The sequence below is a fragment of the Merops nubicus genome, unplaced genomic scaffold (assembly GCF_000691845.1).
Source record: "Merops nubicus isolate BGI_N331 unplaced genomic scaffold, ASM69184v1 scaffold21560, whole genome shotgun sequence".
NCBI classification, from domain to species: Eukaryota; Metazoa; Chordata; class Aves; order Coraciiformes; family Meropidae; genus Merops; species Merops nubicus.
In genome coordinates this window covers 1-11,537 of record NW_008582468.1, presented here as the reverse complement: position 1 = coordinate 11,537, position 11,537 = coordinate 1, and the positions used below count along the sequence as shown (strand labels likewise).

At 52.2% G+C, this 11,537-nt stretch overlaps 1 protein-coding gene across 1 annotated transcript in view; it reads left to right on the top strand.

Moving 5' to 3' along the window:
* COL6A2 (collagen, type VI, alpha 2) overlaps positions 1 to 9,183 on the top strand; it is a gene marked incomplete at its 5' end in the record, with an annotated part of 14,955 nt that extends 5,772 nt beyond the window's left edge. Inside the window, 8 exon segments of the mRNA XM_008937788.1 lie at positions 60 to 122; positions 389 to 424; positions 647 to 692; positions 1,534 to 1,686; positions 1,913 to 2,365; positions 2,663 to 2,701; positions 8,568 to 9,062; positions 9,065 to 9,183. Coding sequence (XP_008936036.1) covers positions 60 to 122; positions 389 to 424; positions 647 to 692; positions 1,534 to 1,686; positions 1,913 to 2,365; positions 2,663 to 2,701; positions 8,568 to 9,062; positions 9,065 to 9,162 — 1,383 coding nt within the window.
* Between the last annotated feature and the right edge of the window lie 2,354 nt (positions 9,184 to 11,537).

Genomic DNA, 11,537 nt, shown 5'->3' with positions numbered 1-11,537 from the left:
GTGGCTGCCACACCAGCCTCGCAGGGGAAACACTCAACCCTTCTTTGCTTCATCCTCAGGGGGATCCTGGCCCAGGAGGGGAGCCTGGACCCCGGGGTCCAACTGGAGAAGCAGGACCTGAGGTAAAGTACCACGACACAGCCTGAGCTCCTGCTGCCACCTCTCCACTTCTCCTTGATGCTATCCAGCCTAGTGGGTGTCCCTGATTTGCTGGAGGGGGCAACAGCTGCCAAACACATCTGCTGCCTTCCTGAGAGGCTTTAATACCCTTTTCCATGGCACAGCCCTGCAAATAAAGCCACGATTTTGATGGCTCTGGCATCTAGTTCCCCAAAAAAGGGAAACTGGTGGGAAAGCCAGGCCTGAAATCCCTCTGCTCTCCTTCCAGGGCAGCCCCGGGCCACCAGGAGATCCTGGCCTGACTGTAAGTAGCACTGCTCCGTGGTCCCTGCTGCTCTTCCTCCTGGGGCAACGGTGGCTTAGCCTGGGAATGAAACAGGGCATCAGGTCCTGCCGCTGCCCCGTGGTGGCCCATGGCTTCCCACGGGAGCCAAGGGGAGCAGGGAAGGGGGTCTGTGGGGTGGGGAGAGGAGATGTGCTGTCTAAAAGGGAAGGAGACACTCACCCTGTGTCCTTTTGCTGTCAGGACTGCGACGTGATGACCTACGTGCGAGAGACGTGCGGTTGCTGCGGTGAGCAAGACCATTGCTTGGCCCCAGGGCAGGGGAATGACCCCTGGAGGGATGGGGAAAGGGGTTATCAGGGGCTGCACCTTCTTCAGGAGCTCCATCCTTCTTCAGGAGCTCCATCCTTCTTCAGGAGCTCCATTCTTCTTCAGGAGCTCCATCCTTCTTCAGGAGCTCCATCGTTCTTCAGGAGCTCCATCGTTCTTCAGGAGCTCCATCCTTCTTCAAGAGCTCCATCGTTCTTCAGGAGCTCCATCGTTCTTCAGGAGCTCCATCCTTCTTCGGGAGCTCCATTCTTCTTCAGGAGCTCCATTCTTCTTCAGGAGCTCCATCCTTCTTCAGGAGCTCCATCCTTCTTCGGGAGCTCCATCCTTCTTCGGGAGCTCCCTTGAGCTGCCCTTTAGGCGTGAGCTGCCAGCACGGTGGGCTCCTTGCTGCTCTGCACAGCACTGCATCCTCCAGAGGAGGTGCCACAGGATGTCCTTCCCTGCTTGCCCCAGTCCCAGCCCATCAGCCAGCGTGGTGGCACAGCGAGGGCAGCCTGGCTTACCTCCCAGAGTTCAGCTGTGCCACCTCAGGGGCAGGGAGCTGCCACACAGAGCTGAGTGCTCCAGAGGGTAGGATAGAGTTTATTACACATCAAGGTCTTCTTCCAACAGAAGGTTTTCTTCTTGTTGACAGAGAGAGGCATTTAGAACCCTGGTTCTGCTGCCAGCTTGAGGCCAGCACCACCAACCCTGTGGATGCTTGGGGTGGCGCTGACTGCGTCCGTTTATTCCACTGATGGTGGCTCCTGGCCCCACCATGGCTGACCTCTGTGTTCTCCTCCTTCTCCCCCACTCCCCAGACTGTGAGAAGCGCTGTGGTGCCCTGGACATCATGTTCGTCATCGACAGCTCGGAGAGTATTGGCTACACCAACTTCACCTTGGAGAAGAACTTTGTGGTCAACGTGGTCAGTCGGCTGGGCTCTATTGCCAAGGATCCCAAGTCAGAGACAGGTCTGGACCGTGTGGGGAGCCTTGAATCCCACCAGCTTCCTCGTTTGTAGCTTCCATGGGCTGCTCTCCGCCTGTCCAGCATTTTCCCAGCAGTTTCTGCTTTTCCCTCTTCCCCTCCCAGCTTTGTTGGCCAACGGGGCAGCTCTTTGCTGATACACAAGTCCGTTGGCTTCCTCCACTTCTCCCTGAGGACACACAGCCCAGTAACGTGCCCCTTCCTTGGCAGGTGCCCGTGTTGGGGTGGTGCAGTACAGCCACGAGGGGACCTTTGAAGCCATCAAGCTTGATGACGAGCGCATCAACTCGCTGTCGAGCTTCAAGGAGGCTGTGAAGCGTTTGGAGTGGATCGCTGGGGGCACCTGGACACCTTCTGCCCTTCAGTTTGCCTACAACAAGCTCATCAAGGAAAGCAGGAGGAAGAAAGCACAAGTGTTTGCTGTGGTGATCACAGACGGGCGCTACGACCCCCGGGATGACGACAAGAACCTCGGGGCTCTCTGTGGTAGAGATGTGGTCGTCAACACCATTGGCATTGGAGACATGTTTGACCAGCCAGAACAGAGCGAGACCTTGGTCTCCATCGCTTGCAACGAGCCCCAGCGGGTCCAGAAGATGAGGCTCTTCTCAGACCTTGTGGCAGAGGAATTCATTGACAAGATGGAGGATGTCCTCTGCCCAGGTCTGTACCTCTCGTTGCACTGCTTAGGGAATCTGGGGGTTTCGAGCCCCAGGGTTTGGGTTGGGGAGCATTTATGGGGTGTGAAGATTGTGAAGGCACCGTGTTCAAGCAAGCTGGCCAGTAACTCCTAAATTGGGTCATTTAGGGTGGGCGTTGACCTTGCACCCTGGCTGTGCAAGCCACGAACTGGGGTGGCAGCACATCACTCAGTTTTCTTTGTTTCTTTTCTTTCCACACTCAGTTTTCTTTGTTTCTTTTCTTTCCACACTCAGTTTTCTTTGTTTCTTTTCTTTCCAGATCCACAGATCGTCTGCCCTGAGCTGCCTTGTCAGACAGGTAAACATTACCAGTAGCTTCATGTCACCTGCAAAAAGTGGTAGGTCCAGAGAGAGAGAGAGCACCCAAGGCTCAGGAGTGGGGGGAGCAGGATGTGCCACCCTGTTCATCCCCTTTGGATGGAGGGGGTTTGGGAAATAGTGTTATTTTACACGAGGAGAGGCTCCAAGGTTTCATCTCCTGCTTTTCTCCCTGTCTCTCTGAGTTCTCTGCACAGGTAGCTACGAGAGCACCACGTTTCCCCCTACCCCAGCTCCTAGGAGCCACCAGGTTTTGGCCACCAACCTCAGCACTTAATTTCTCACTTGTCCCATGTCTCTATCACACATCAAGTCAAAACCCACTTGCCAAACTGTCCCACCCATGTGACCTTTGAAAGGCAGAGCCCAGCCTGCAGCCTTGGGCAGGATGCTCCTTGGGGGTGAGGAGGGCAGAGCAGAGGGTAGGGACTGTTTGGGTAGGGACCCAAAGCTTTGGCTTCTCTAATGCTGGCTGTATTTAATTAACTATTAACTCAGGGTGTTGCATCAAAGGAAAAAGGCTGTGAGGATCCTCTGGTAGAAAGGAGACGGCTGCTGCTTGCTGCAGGTAGCTTGATTTGGTCATATCTTGCTTGTCAAGGGGCAGATCTGCATCCTGGAGTCCTCCAGATCCTGTCTGAGCCTCTGTGCCTGTTTAAATCCAACGGATGCACCGTTTGCTGGCAGACACAAAGCTTGCAGGGGACAAAGGTTTGAGGTTCTTGCAACTTTTATCTCCACTTTTGCTGTGATTGGTTTTGTGGAGGCTCAACTCAGTAGGACACAGGAGCTCAACTTTCATTTTCAAAGAAGTCCCTTGGTTTCCACACGAAGCAAGGCAGGGGACAAAGGTTTGAGGTTCTTGCCACTTTTATCTCCACTTTTGCTGTGAATGGTTTTGTGGAGGCTCAACTCAGTATGACACAGGAGCTCAACTTTCATTTCCAAACAAGTCCCTTGGTTTCCACACGAAGCGAAAGGAAAACTGGTCCCAGGATGCTCAGAAAGCTGAAGACAGAAAAGCTGCAATTATGCCTAAAATCTCTGACTAGTATTTTAAGTATTGGCACCTGGCCATGCAGAGGAGACAACATCCAGCCCTGATGCTGAGCAGCCCACACAGACTCCCCTGCAGCATCCTCTGCAGGAGATTTGTCCTGCAGACCTGTGCATGAGGAGGTAACTTCAAAGGTTTTGATCTTTGCAGTCTCCCTGTTTCTGAGGAGGCCTTCAGGAGAGAGCCTGACCCAAGCAGTGGTGCCCTCACATTCTCTGAGGCTTGGGCCATCAAAACCATCCAGAGCAAGGTGAAGCTGGTGGCCCTTTCCCTGTAGTGCACTTGAGTGTTTCTTTTCCAAGGTGACCACAGTTCCCTGGTACATGACAACCCTGGAGACCAGAGCAGAAGTGTCTTGAGGATGCATCTGAGGGGGTTCCCTAGTGGACAACTCCCTCAACCCATGCCATAGGCAGGTCAGGTCTACACCCGTGCCCCTGAGGACATGGGAGGTGGGCTGACGTGGCTGGGTAGGTGTGGGGAAAATTCTCCTGGTGTGCAAGGAGCTGTACCAGGCCTGGTAGGTTGAGCTTTAAGTGTTACCCATGGATTCAGGGGCCTCTGGGCAAAGCACCTTCTCACCCGTCGCACCGAACAGTCCATGGTGTTTTTCCATCATCATCTAGAAGGACTTTCAACGATGACATTTGCATAGTGGTGAGGGAACACGTTGAGTGGGATGTGACAGAAGGCACGTGGCAGAGCCTGGGGTTTCTCTGCTCAGTGCTCAGCTTCCTCTGGTCGTCTGAGAACACGGCAAGAGTTGGTGCCACTTCCCATGCAGACCCTTCGGATGGAGACGTTGCCCTTCACAAGGTGTGTGGGTGAGCTCCGTGCTCACCCAACGCCTGTGTCTGGTTGTAGAGGACAGGCCAGGCAGGTTCAGCTCCCCATGGCTGTCAGAGTTGCAAATCAAGCAAACCAAGCCTAAGAAAAATCCATGTTCTCCCATTTTCTAGGAGCACCCTTGTCTCCTTGTTACCACCCACCAACTCCTGCGGTGTGAACAGGATGCTGGAGCGTTGAATGGGTTAAAAGCTGAGCAAATCTCCACTGACCACTTGCTTCTGTAGAAGCAGCATGATGCTCTGCCAGGCTCTTTCTAACCCATGCAAAAGGCTTTGCTTTGAGCTTTGGGGGGTTCTTTGAATTTAAATCCAGTGCAGCCAGGTAGAGATGGAGCCTCTTGGGGTCCTGACTCGCCCCAACACCGCACAGGAGCATCACTCTCCACAAAGCAGTGACTTCTGCCAAGGGGCTGAGTGCCAGGCAAGGAGTTCACAGAACACCATCCCTTAGGTGTCTTCTTGGCTGTACAGCATCATGGGTACAGCTTGCAGGTAGCTCAGAGCTCCACGATGGCTGCACCCCATACAGCCAAAGAAGCTGGACCCAGTGTCCCCCTTCCCCAGCCCTACTCTTTCTCCGCTGTGCCTACGCTGGATGAGTGGGAAGGAAACGGGCAGTTAAGATTTCACAGCATTTTCTGAGCTCTCTAGGTTGATGTGGGATTGATTTTGGCTCGAAATCCCTCGACTCCTCAGATCTAAACGTGGCAGAGAGCTTTAAAATCTGGCTTGGGTCTCCTCTGTCCCTCGTGAGCTCTGTTCTCTGGCGCAGTGCCCGTAGGGAAGCCGGGTAGCTTTCAGAGACCCAGCCATGGCTGGCAAGCCCTGAAAATATTCTTTTGACGCTCACTTGCAGATGACAGGAACCCTGGGAACGTAAACCCACTTATTTTCCGCCCCATGGAAGAGGGAGTCAACATAGATTTCCCCAGCACCATACATTCCATCGCCCAGTTCCTAAACTCCACGCGGGAGACCCGGGACCCCAGCACGTACACCCAGCTGGTGGCCACCTTGGCCTTTACCGCCGAGAAAGCCAAGTTTGCCACGGGAAATGAGCGGCAAGAGTGGATGGACTTGTTCATTGACACCTTCAAAATGGTGCACAGCGAGATTGTGGGGGACCCAGAGACCGTGCTAGGGCTTTGCTGACAGGTCTTAGAGACCCTCCCCCCTTTGGAGGCAGGGGTGGCCTTCCTCGAGTGCCTGTTTGGCAGAGGGGACAGGGATGTTGGGAGATGGTTTTAGGGTAGGAGAAAGGCAGTGAAAGGACTTGGTTGTGCTCATGACACAAGGGCCAGTCCTCTCCAGCTTGGCTGGCTGATGAGCATGGTGGCTTTCTCCAGGGATGTCTAGAGATGCTCTTGCTTTGCCTGCTGCTTTTCTGTAGAGGAGCTGCACCGCCTTGGTCTCTGAGCCAGCCAACGCTGCTCCCCTCTTGTGCTCCTACCCTGCTTCATCAGGGCTGCATGTCCCAGCCCTCAGCCAGGTCAGCACGACCACCTACGTATGCATTGGCTGGCCACTTCTAAAGCACCTTCTTCATCCCCTCGCTGAGTTATTTGAGGGCTTTCTTTGGGTCCTGCAAACCATCAGTGTGGCATGACTGGTAAAGCAACGTGCATCTTCCCACCGCAGCGAGTGTGTCTCTACAACCCTGCAAGGGGTAGCTGGAGGTGTTGAAGGGAAGGAAGGAGCAGTAGAGGAGAGGGAACATCCTTGGCTTTCCATCAAGAGCTACCCAGTGCTAGCTTGGTTTAGAGAAACTCCAGACCCTCCATGGGTTGTTGGATTGTGCCCTTAGGTAGCAGCGGTGTTCCCATGAGCTCAGCTGCCCCTGGTTTTCACCAAAAAAAGTCAGGCAGGTGGCTGCCATTCCTGCCTCCAGAATAACCACTGCCCTCCCAACCTGCCAGAGGAGAAAACAGCATTTTGTGTGCAGAGTTAGAAGCATTTATTGCCAAGCAAGTGGACTTTGCAGCCTCTCTAACTGACGTGGTATTATTGCAATAAAGCGTATTGAGCAAACGTCACATTTCATGGGCAGAAGGGGGATGTTCTGGTCTTCAAAAACGTGATCAAGCTGGAATATTGCAAAGAGGAGCCAGTGGCCAAGCTCAGGCATGGGAACTGGGGCAAGGAACTTGCCCACTTTGAATTTATTGCAGCGTTTTGTTCCAGCACTGCTTCAACATCTGGGGCTTGCCAGTCTAGGCTAGAAACCATCCGGCACCAGGCACGCAGAGGAGGTGTTTGTGTCCCTCAAATACGAGCAGATCAAATGCCCTGCACAAAAAATAGTCTTTCTTCCAAGGTTTCAGCAATTTTTGCTCTCAGTCTAGCTCAGAGGAGTTAAGCTCCTCGAGGAAAAGCCCCCAGACCCCACTGATTTCTCAGGGCAAAGTATTTATTTCATTTCCTCACACGCTGGCTTTCCTTTGGAAATATTTCCTAGGCAAGCAGCACAATACTGGGAAAAAAGTTTCCTTTGGGAAACCTTGTGCTCATTATGGGGAGAAAAAGAAGAGAAAACATCTCTTTGCCTGAGCAGTATTTGTGTTGGCCTTTGTTAAACAGAGGCAAGTGGGTGTAGTGAGGTTTTGCTGCCATAATCCTGGCTAATCCTTCTGATAAAAGTAGATAAATCTCACTACAGCAGCAGATCCTTCAGTGAAGCTCTTGGGCCAAAGGAAGGGGCTGGGGAAAGGCCATGTAGGAAGGGGGTGGATCTTGCTTGTCACCACAGGAGATGGGACTACATGTAGACAAGCAAAGAGACAGCTTGGTAAGAGGTGAGTACCCATCTTTATTGCTTTAAAGGAGTGTTTCAAATGGAGTGATCCATTTGTTGCTCAGCTCACACACGACGTTGGCGGGCCAAAGGAAGGGGCTGGGGAAAGGCCATGTAGGAAGGGGGTGGATCTTGCTTGTCACCACAGGAGATGGGACTACATGTAGACAAGCAAAGAGACAGCTTGGTAAGAGGTGAGTACACATCTTTATTGCTTTAAAGGAGTGGAGCAGTGTTTCAGATGGAGTGATTCATTTGTTGCTCAGCTCATACAAGACGTTGGCTCAGCACCCACCATGCTGAACCCAGCACTCGGCACTGAGGAAGCATTTTGTCAAGCTGGATTTGTTCCAAGCATGGAAATTTAACCTAAAAAGTTACCCCTCGTTGCCAGAAATGGATGCTCCAGTTGGGGCTGCTCCAGAATCTCTTGTTCTTTGCCAGTCTCCAGGACTTCCCCCCGTTGAGATTCAGCCTTAGAGCCACAGAACTGCTTTTTTTTTTATTTTATTTTATTTTTCCTGACTTCATTCACTCTATATTCATATGTCCACATACCTGCTTTGGAGGCAGGTGCTGTTCTGAGTGGCTGAAGACACTTCTTTGCCACATACAGGTGCACCAAGGATAGTCCTCTCTTCCAACCCTACGACCTTACCTTTATAAGATCTTCAGGAATCAGTGATTGCTGATTAAACTAATCTGGGTGGGAGTGAGAAAACAGCTTCAGTCCTATTTGTGTGTGAAGAGTAACTCTGCAAGTAAACCACTCTCTACAAGTGGCTGAGAGGTTTGTAGACACCGTGAGCTGCTACCCTCTGGATATTCCTCCTCCAGATAAGAGCTGGGAGATGCTGTGGGAAGGTGGATGTCATCCTAGGACTGCAAGGCACAGACCTGCCTGATCTTGGAGGTCTGTCATACATCCCAGAATTAACATTCAGCAAGTCCTAGTGCCCAGGAGCTAAAGGCATCAGAAGCAAAGCGCCTACATCGCCAACTACAAAGACAGGCTCGGGCAGCAGGGTGGGGCTGGTCCTTTTTTTTGGATAAAGATGCACAGAGGAAGCTCTATCTCTTCTGAGATGAGCCCCAACGTTATCTTCTAGTCTTTCTTGGGCTCCCAACTCTTGTCTTCTTTCTCCTGCAGAGCTCGCGGTGGCCCAGTGCACGCAGCGCCCCGTTGACGTCGTCTTCTTGCTGGATGGCTCTGAGAGGATCGGGGAGCAGAACTTCCACAGGGCCCACCTCTTCGTGGAGGAGGTGGCCCGACAGCTGACCTTGGCCAGGAGCAACAGCGACAACATGAACGCCCGGCTCGCGCTGCTGCAGTACGGCAGCGAGAGGGACCAGGACGTGGTCTTCCCGTTGACCTACAACATGACGGAGATCTCCAACGCCCTGGCCCAGATCAAGTACCTGGATTCCTCCTCCAACATCGGCTCGGCCATCATCCACGCCATCAACAACATCGTGCTGAGCCCGGGGAACGGGCAGCGCCTCGCCCGGCGCAACGCCGAGCTCTCCTTCGTCTTCATCACCGACGGCATCACGGGGAGCAAGAACCTGGAGGAGGCCATCAACTCCATGAAGAAGCAAGACGTCATGCCCACCGTCCTGGCTCTCGGGAGCGACGTAGACATGGATTGGGCCTGGGGGACCGGGCAGCCATCTTCCGGGAGAAAGACTATGAGAGCCTCTCCCAGCCCAGCTTCTTCGAGAGGTTCATTAGGTGGATCTGTTAAATGAAGGGAGTGCACGTGTCCTCCTCCTCCTCCTCTCACCAGTGCACACGCCCCTGAGAGTACCTGTTTCATTTTCTTCCCTCTGTATGGTCACTAGACAACCTGAGCTGTCCCAGAACAGCTGCCCTCTGGGTACAACTTTCTAGCCAAAAAAAAAAACCCAACCCAGCTCTTTTTTTATTATTTTTGTGATGAAAAGTCATCTTTTACATTTATGGTGCTACTTAAAACCCAGATAAAAGCAGGATGCAGAGCCATACCACGTACCTCTGTAAAGCTTTCCACACACCAAGCCATAACTTGGGTATGGACTGGAGTCCTAGGAGGAAGTGAGAAACCTTTCCAGTGTGGTAGGACACAGGATCATCTCTAGTTTTCAAAACCTCTCAAGATCCCTGTGTGTCTTTTGAGGAGCTTTACAGTTGTGACATCTCCCGTTCTTTAGCAAATCAGATTATCTCATTGTTTTCATGCTGTCAGTGCTTCTGCCCTGAGAGAGCTGAGTGAGTTTATGAAACGTGGTGTGCTTGCTTTCCCTTGGTGGCTTGAGCCTCTTTCCCAGGAGCTAGGGGATGGTGAGGGGTTTTGCTGCTGCCCTGGTTTGGAGCAAAACCAGTTCTGTTTTACCCCAAACTAGGACAGCTGCCTTGTTTTCTGCAGATGCTCCTTTTGGGGCTCTATCTTGAGTTTCATAGATTGCCTTCAAGACCTTAATGCTTCTGCGGGCCATAGCTCCCTTCCTTCCTTCCCTCCACCGTTCAGACCTTCATCAGAACCTGTTCATTTATTGCTACATCCAAAATCCTGACTGAGGGGGTCAGGATGCCTCCCAGCATCCCACAAAATACTGGGCTGCTGCTGGGGCTGCCTCGCTCTCCCCCCAAAGTGCTCAAAGCCACCACGGTGCCTTCTTCCCACCAGCATCCGCTGAGCAATGCCCAGATTTGAACTTGAATTGTACCGTTTGCAAAAAAATAAACAAAGTATTTTTCACCCCATCCTGAAAAAAAAAAAAAAGGCTTTTTATTGGGTAGTTTGTTTCTTGGTTTTTTTTAAATTGGTTTTGATGAGCAGCTGATGCTCCTGGTGTAAAAAAATAAACAAAGTATTTTTCACCCTATCCTGAAAAAAAAAAGGTTTTTTATTGGGTAGTTTGTCTCTTTTTTTAAAAAATTGGTTTTGATGAGCAGCTGATTCTCCTGGTGCTGAGACCATGGTGTGGAGCTGTGCTCATGTGTGCTGGGGTGTCACTGCTGGGTTTTCCTTCAGCAAGGAGAGTTGTAGGGGAGCTTTGAGGGTCACAGACCAAAACACAACTGTGTAGAGTCATAGAATGATAGAATTGTTCCAGTTGGAAGAGACTTTAAGACCATCCAACCCAACGGTTAACCCAGCACTGCCAGGTTACCACTAAAGCATGTCCCTCAGCACCACATCTCCATGGCTCTTAAATCCTTCTAGGGGTGGGGTGGAGTCTCTACCTCCCTGGACAGCCTGGTCCAGGGCTTGACAACCCTTTCAGTGAAGACATTTTCCCCTCATATCCAACCTAAACCTTCCCTGGCACAACTTGAGGCCATTTCCTCTTGAGACCAACCACCCCTCCTGGCTCCAGGCTCCTGTCAGGAGCTGTGCAGAGCCAGAAGGTCTCCCCTGAGCCTTTTTTTGCTCCAGGCTCAGCACCTTCAGCTCCCTCAGCTGCTCCCCACCAGCCTCATACCCTAGACCCATCCCCAGCTTCATTGCCCTTCTCTGGCCACACTCCAGCCCCTCCAAAAGATGAGCCCCCAGCATCAGAGCACAGGAATAAACACACAGACACCAGCAGACTGCAGAACAGCATCTGATGCTCCCCACGCAGCCTCAGGGACAACTCTCAGCAGGCTCTCCAGCAAGACAGAATGATGGAGCTGCTGCCCATTGTCTCACAGGCATTCCAGGTCAAAGAATTTACAAGCTAAAAGGGAGAAAAAAATCACTCAGCAGGCAAAACGTGGCTCTTGGAGAAAGGGGAAAGGACCAAAGCAACAAGGAGGTGGTTGCCAGGGGGTGTTTGCTTTCATGTTTGGCTGCTTCACTGATGTACAAGTGGGAGGTGTCCTCTTCAGTCAGAGTCAGAACTGCTGCTGGAGCTGCTGGAGTGCTGGAGGAGAGAAAAATGATTTAGGATAGCACAGAAACAACTCTCTTTCCCCCCACTTCTGAAAGCTGTTGACAATCCCATGGTGGGATCCCCTTCCCAGTGCCCAGCTGGGTGCAGGTGGAGCTTGGAAGGAGTCAACATCCAAGCCCTGGGGCCATGGGGAGGAGGTGTGGGAGTCAGCCCAGCACCACAGTGCTACACACAGGGATAGATTTGAAGATAAAAATCACAA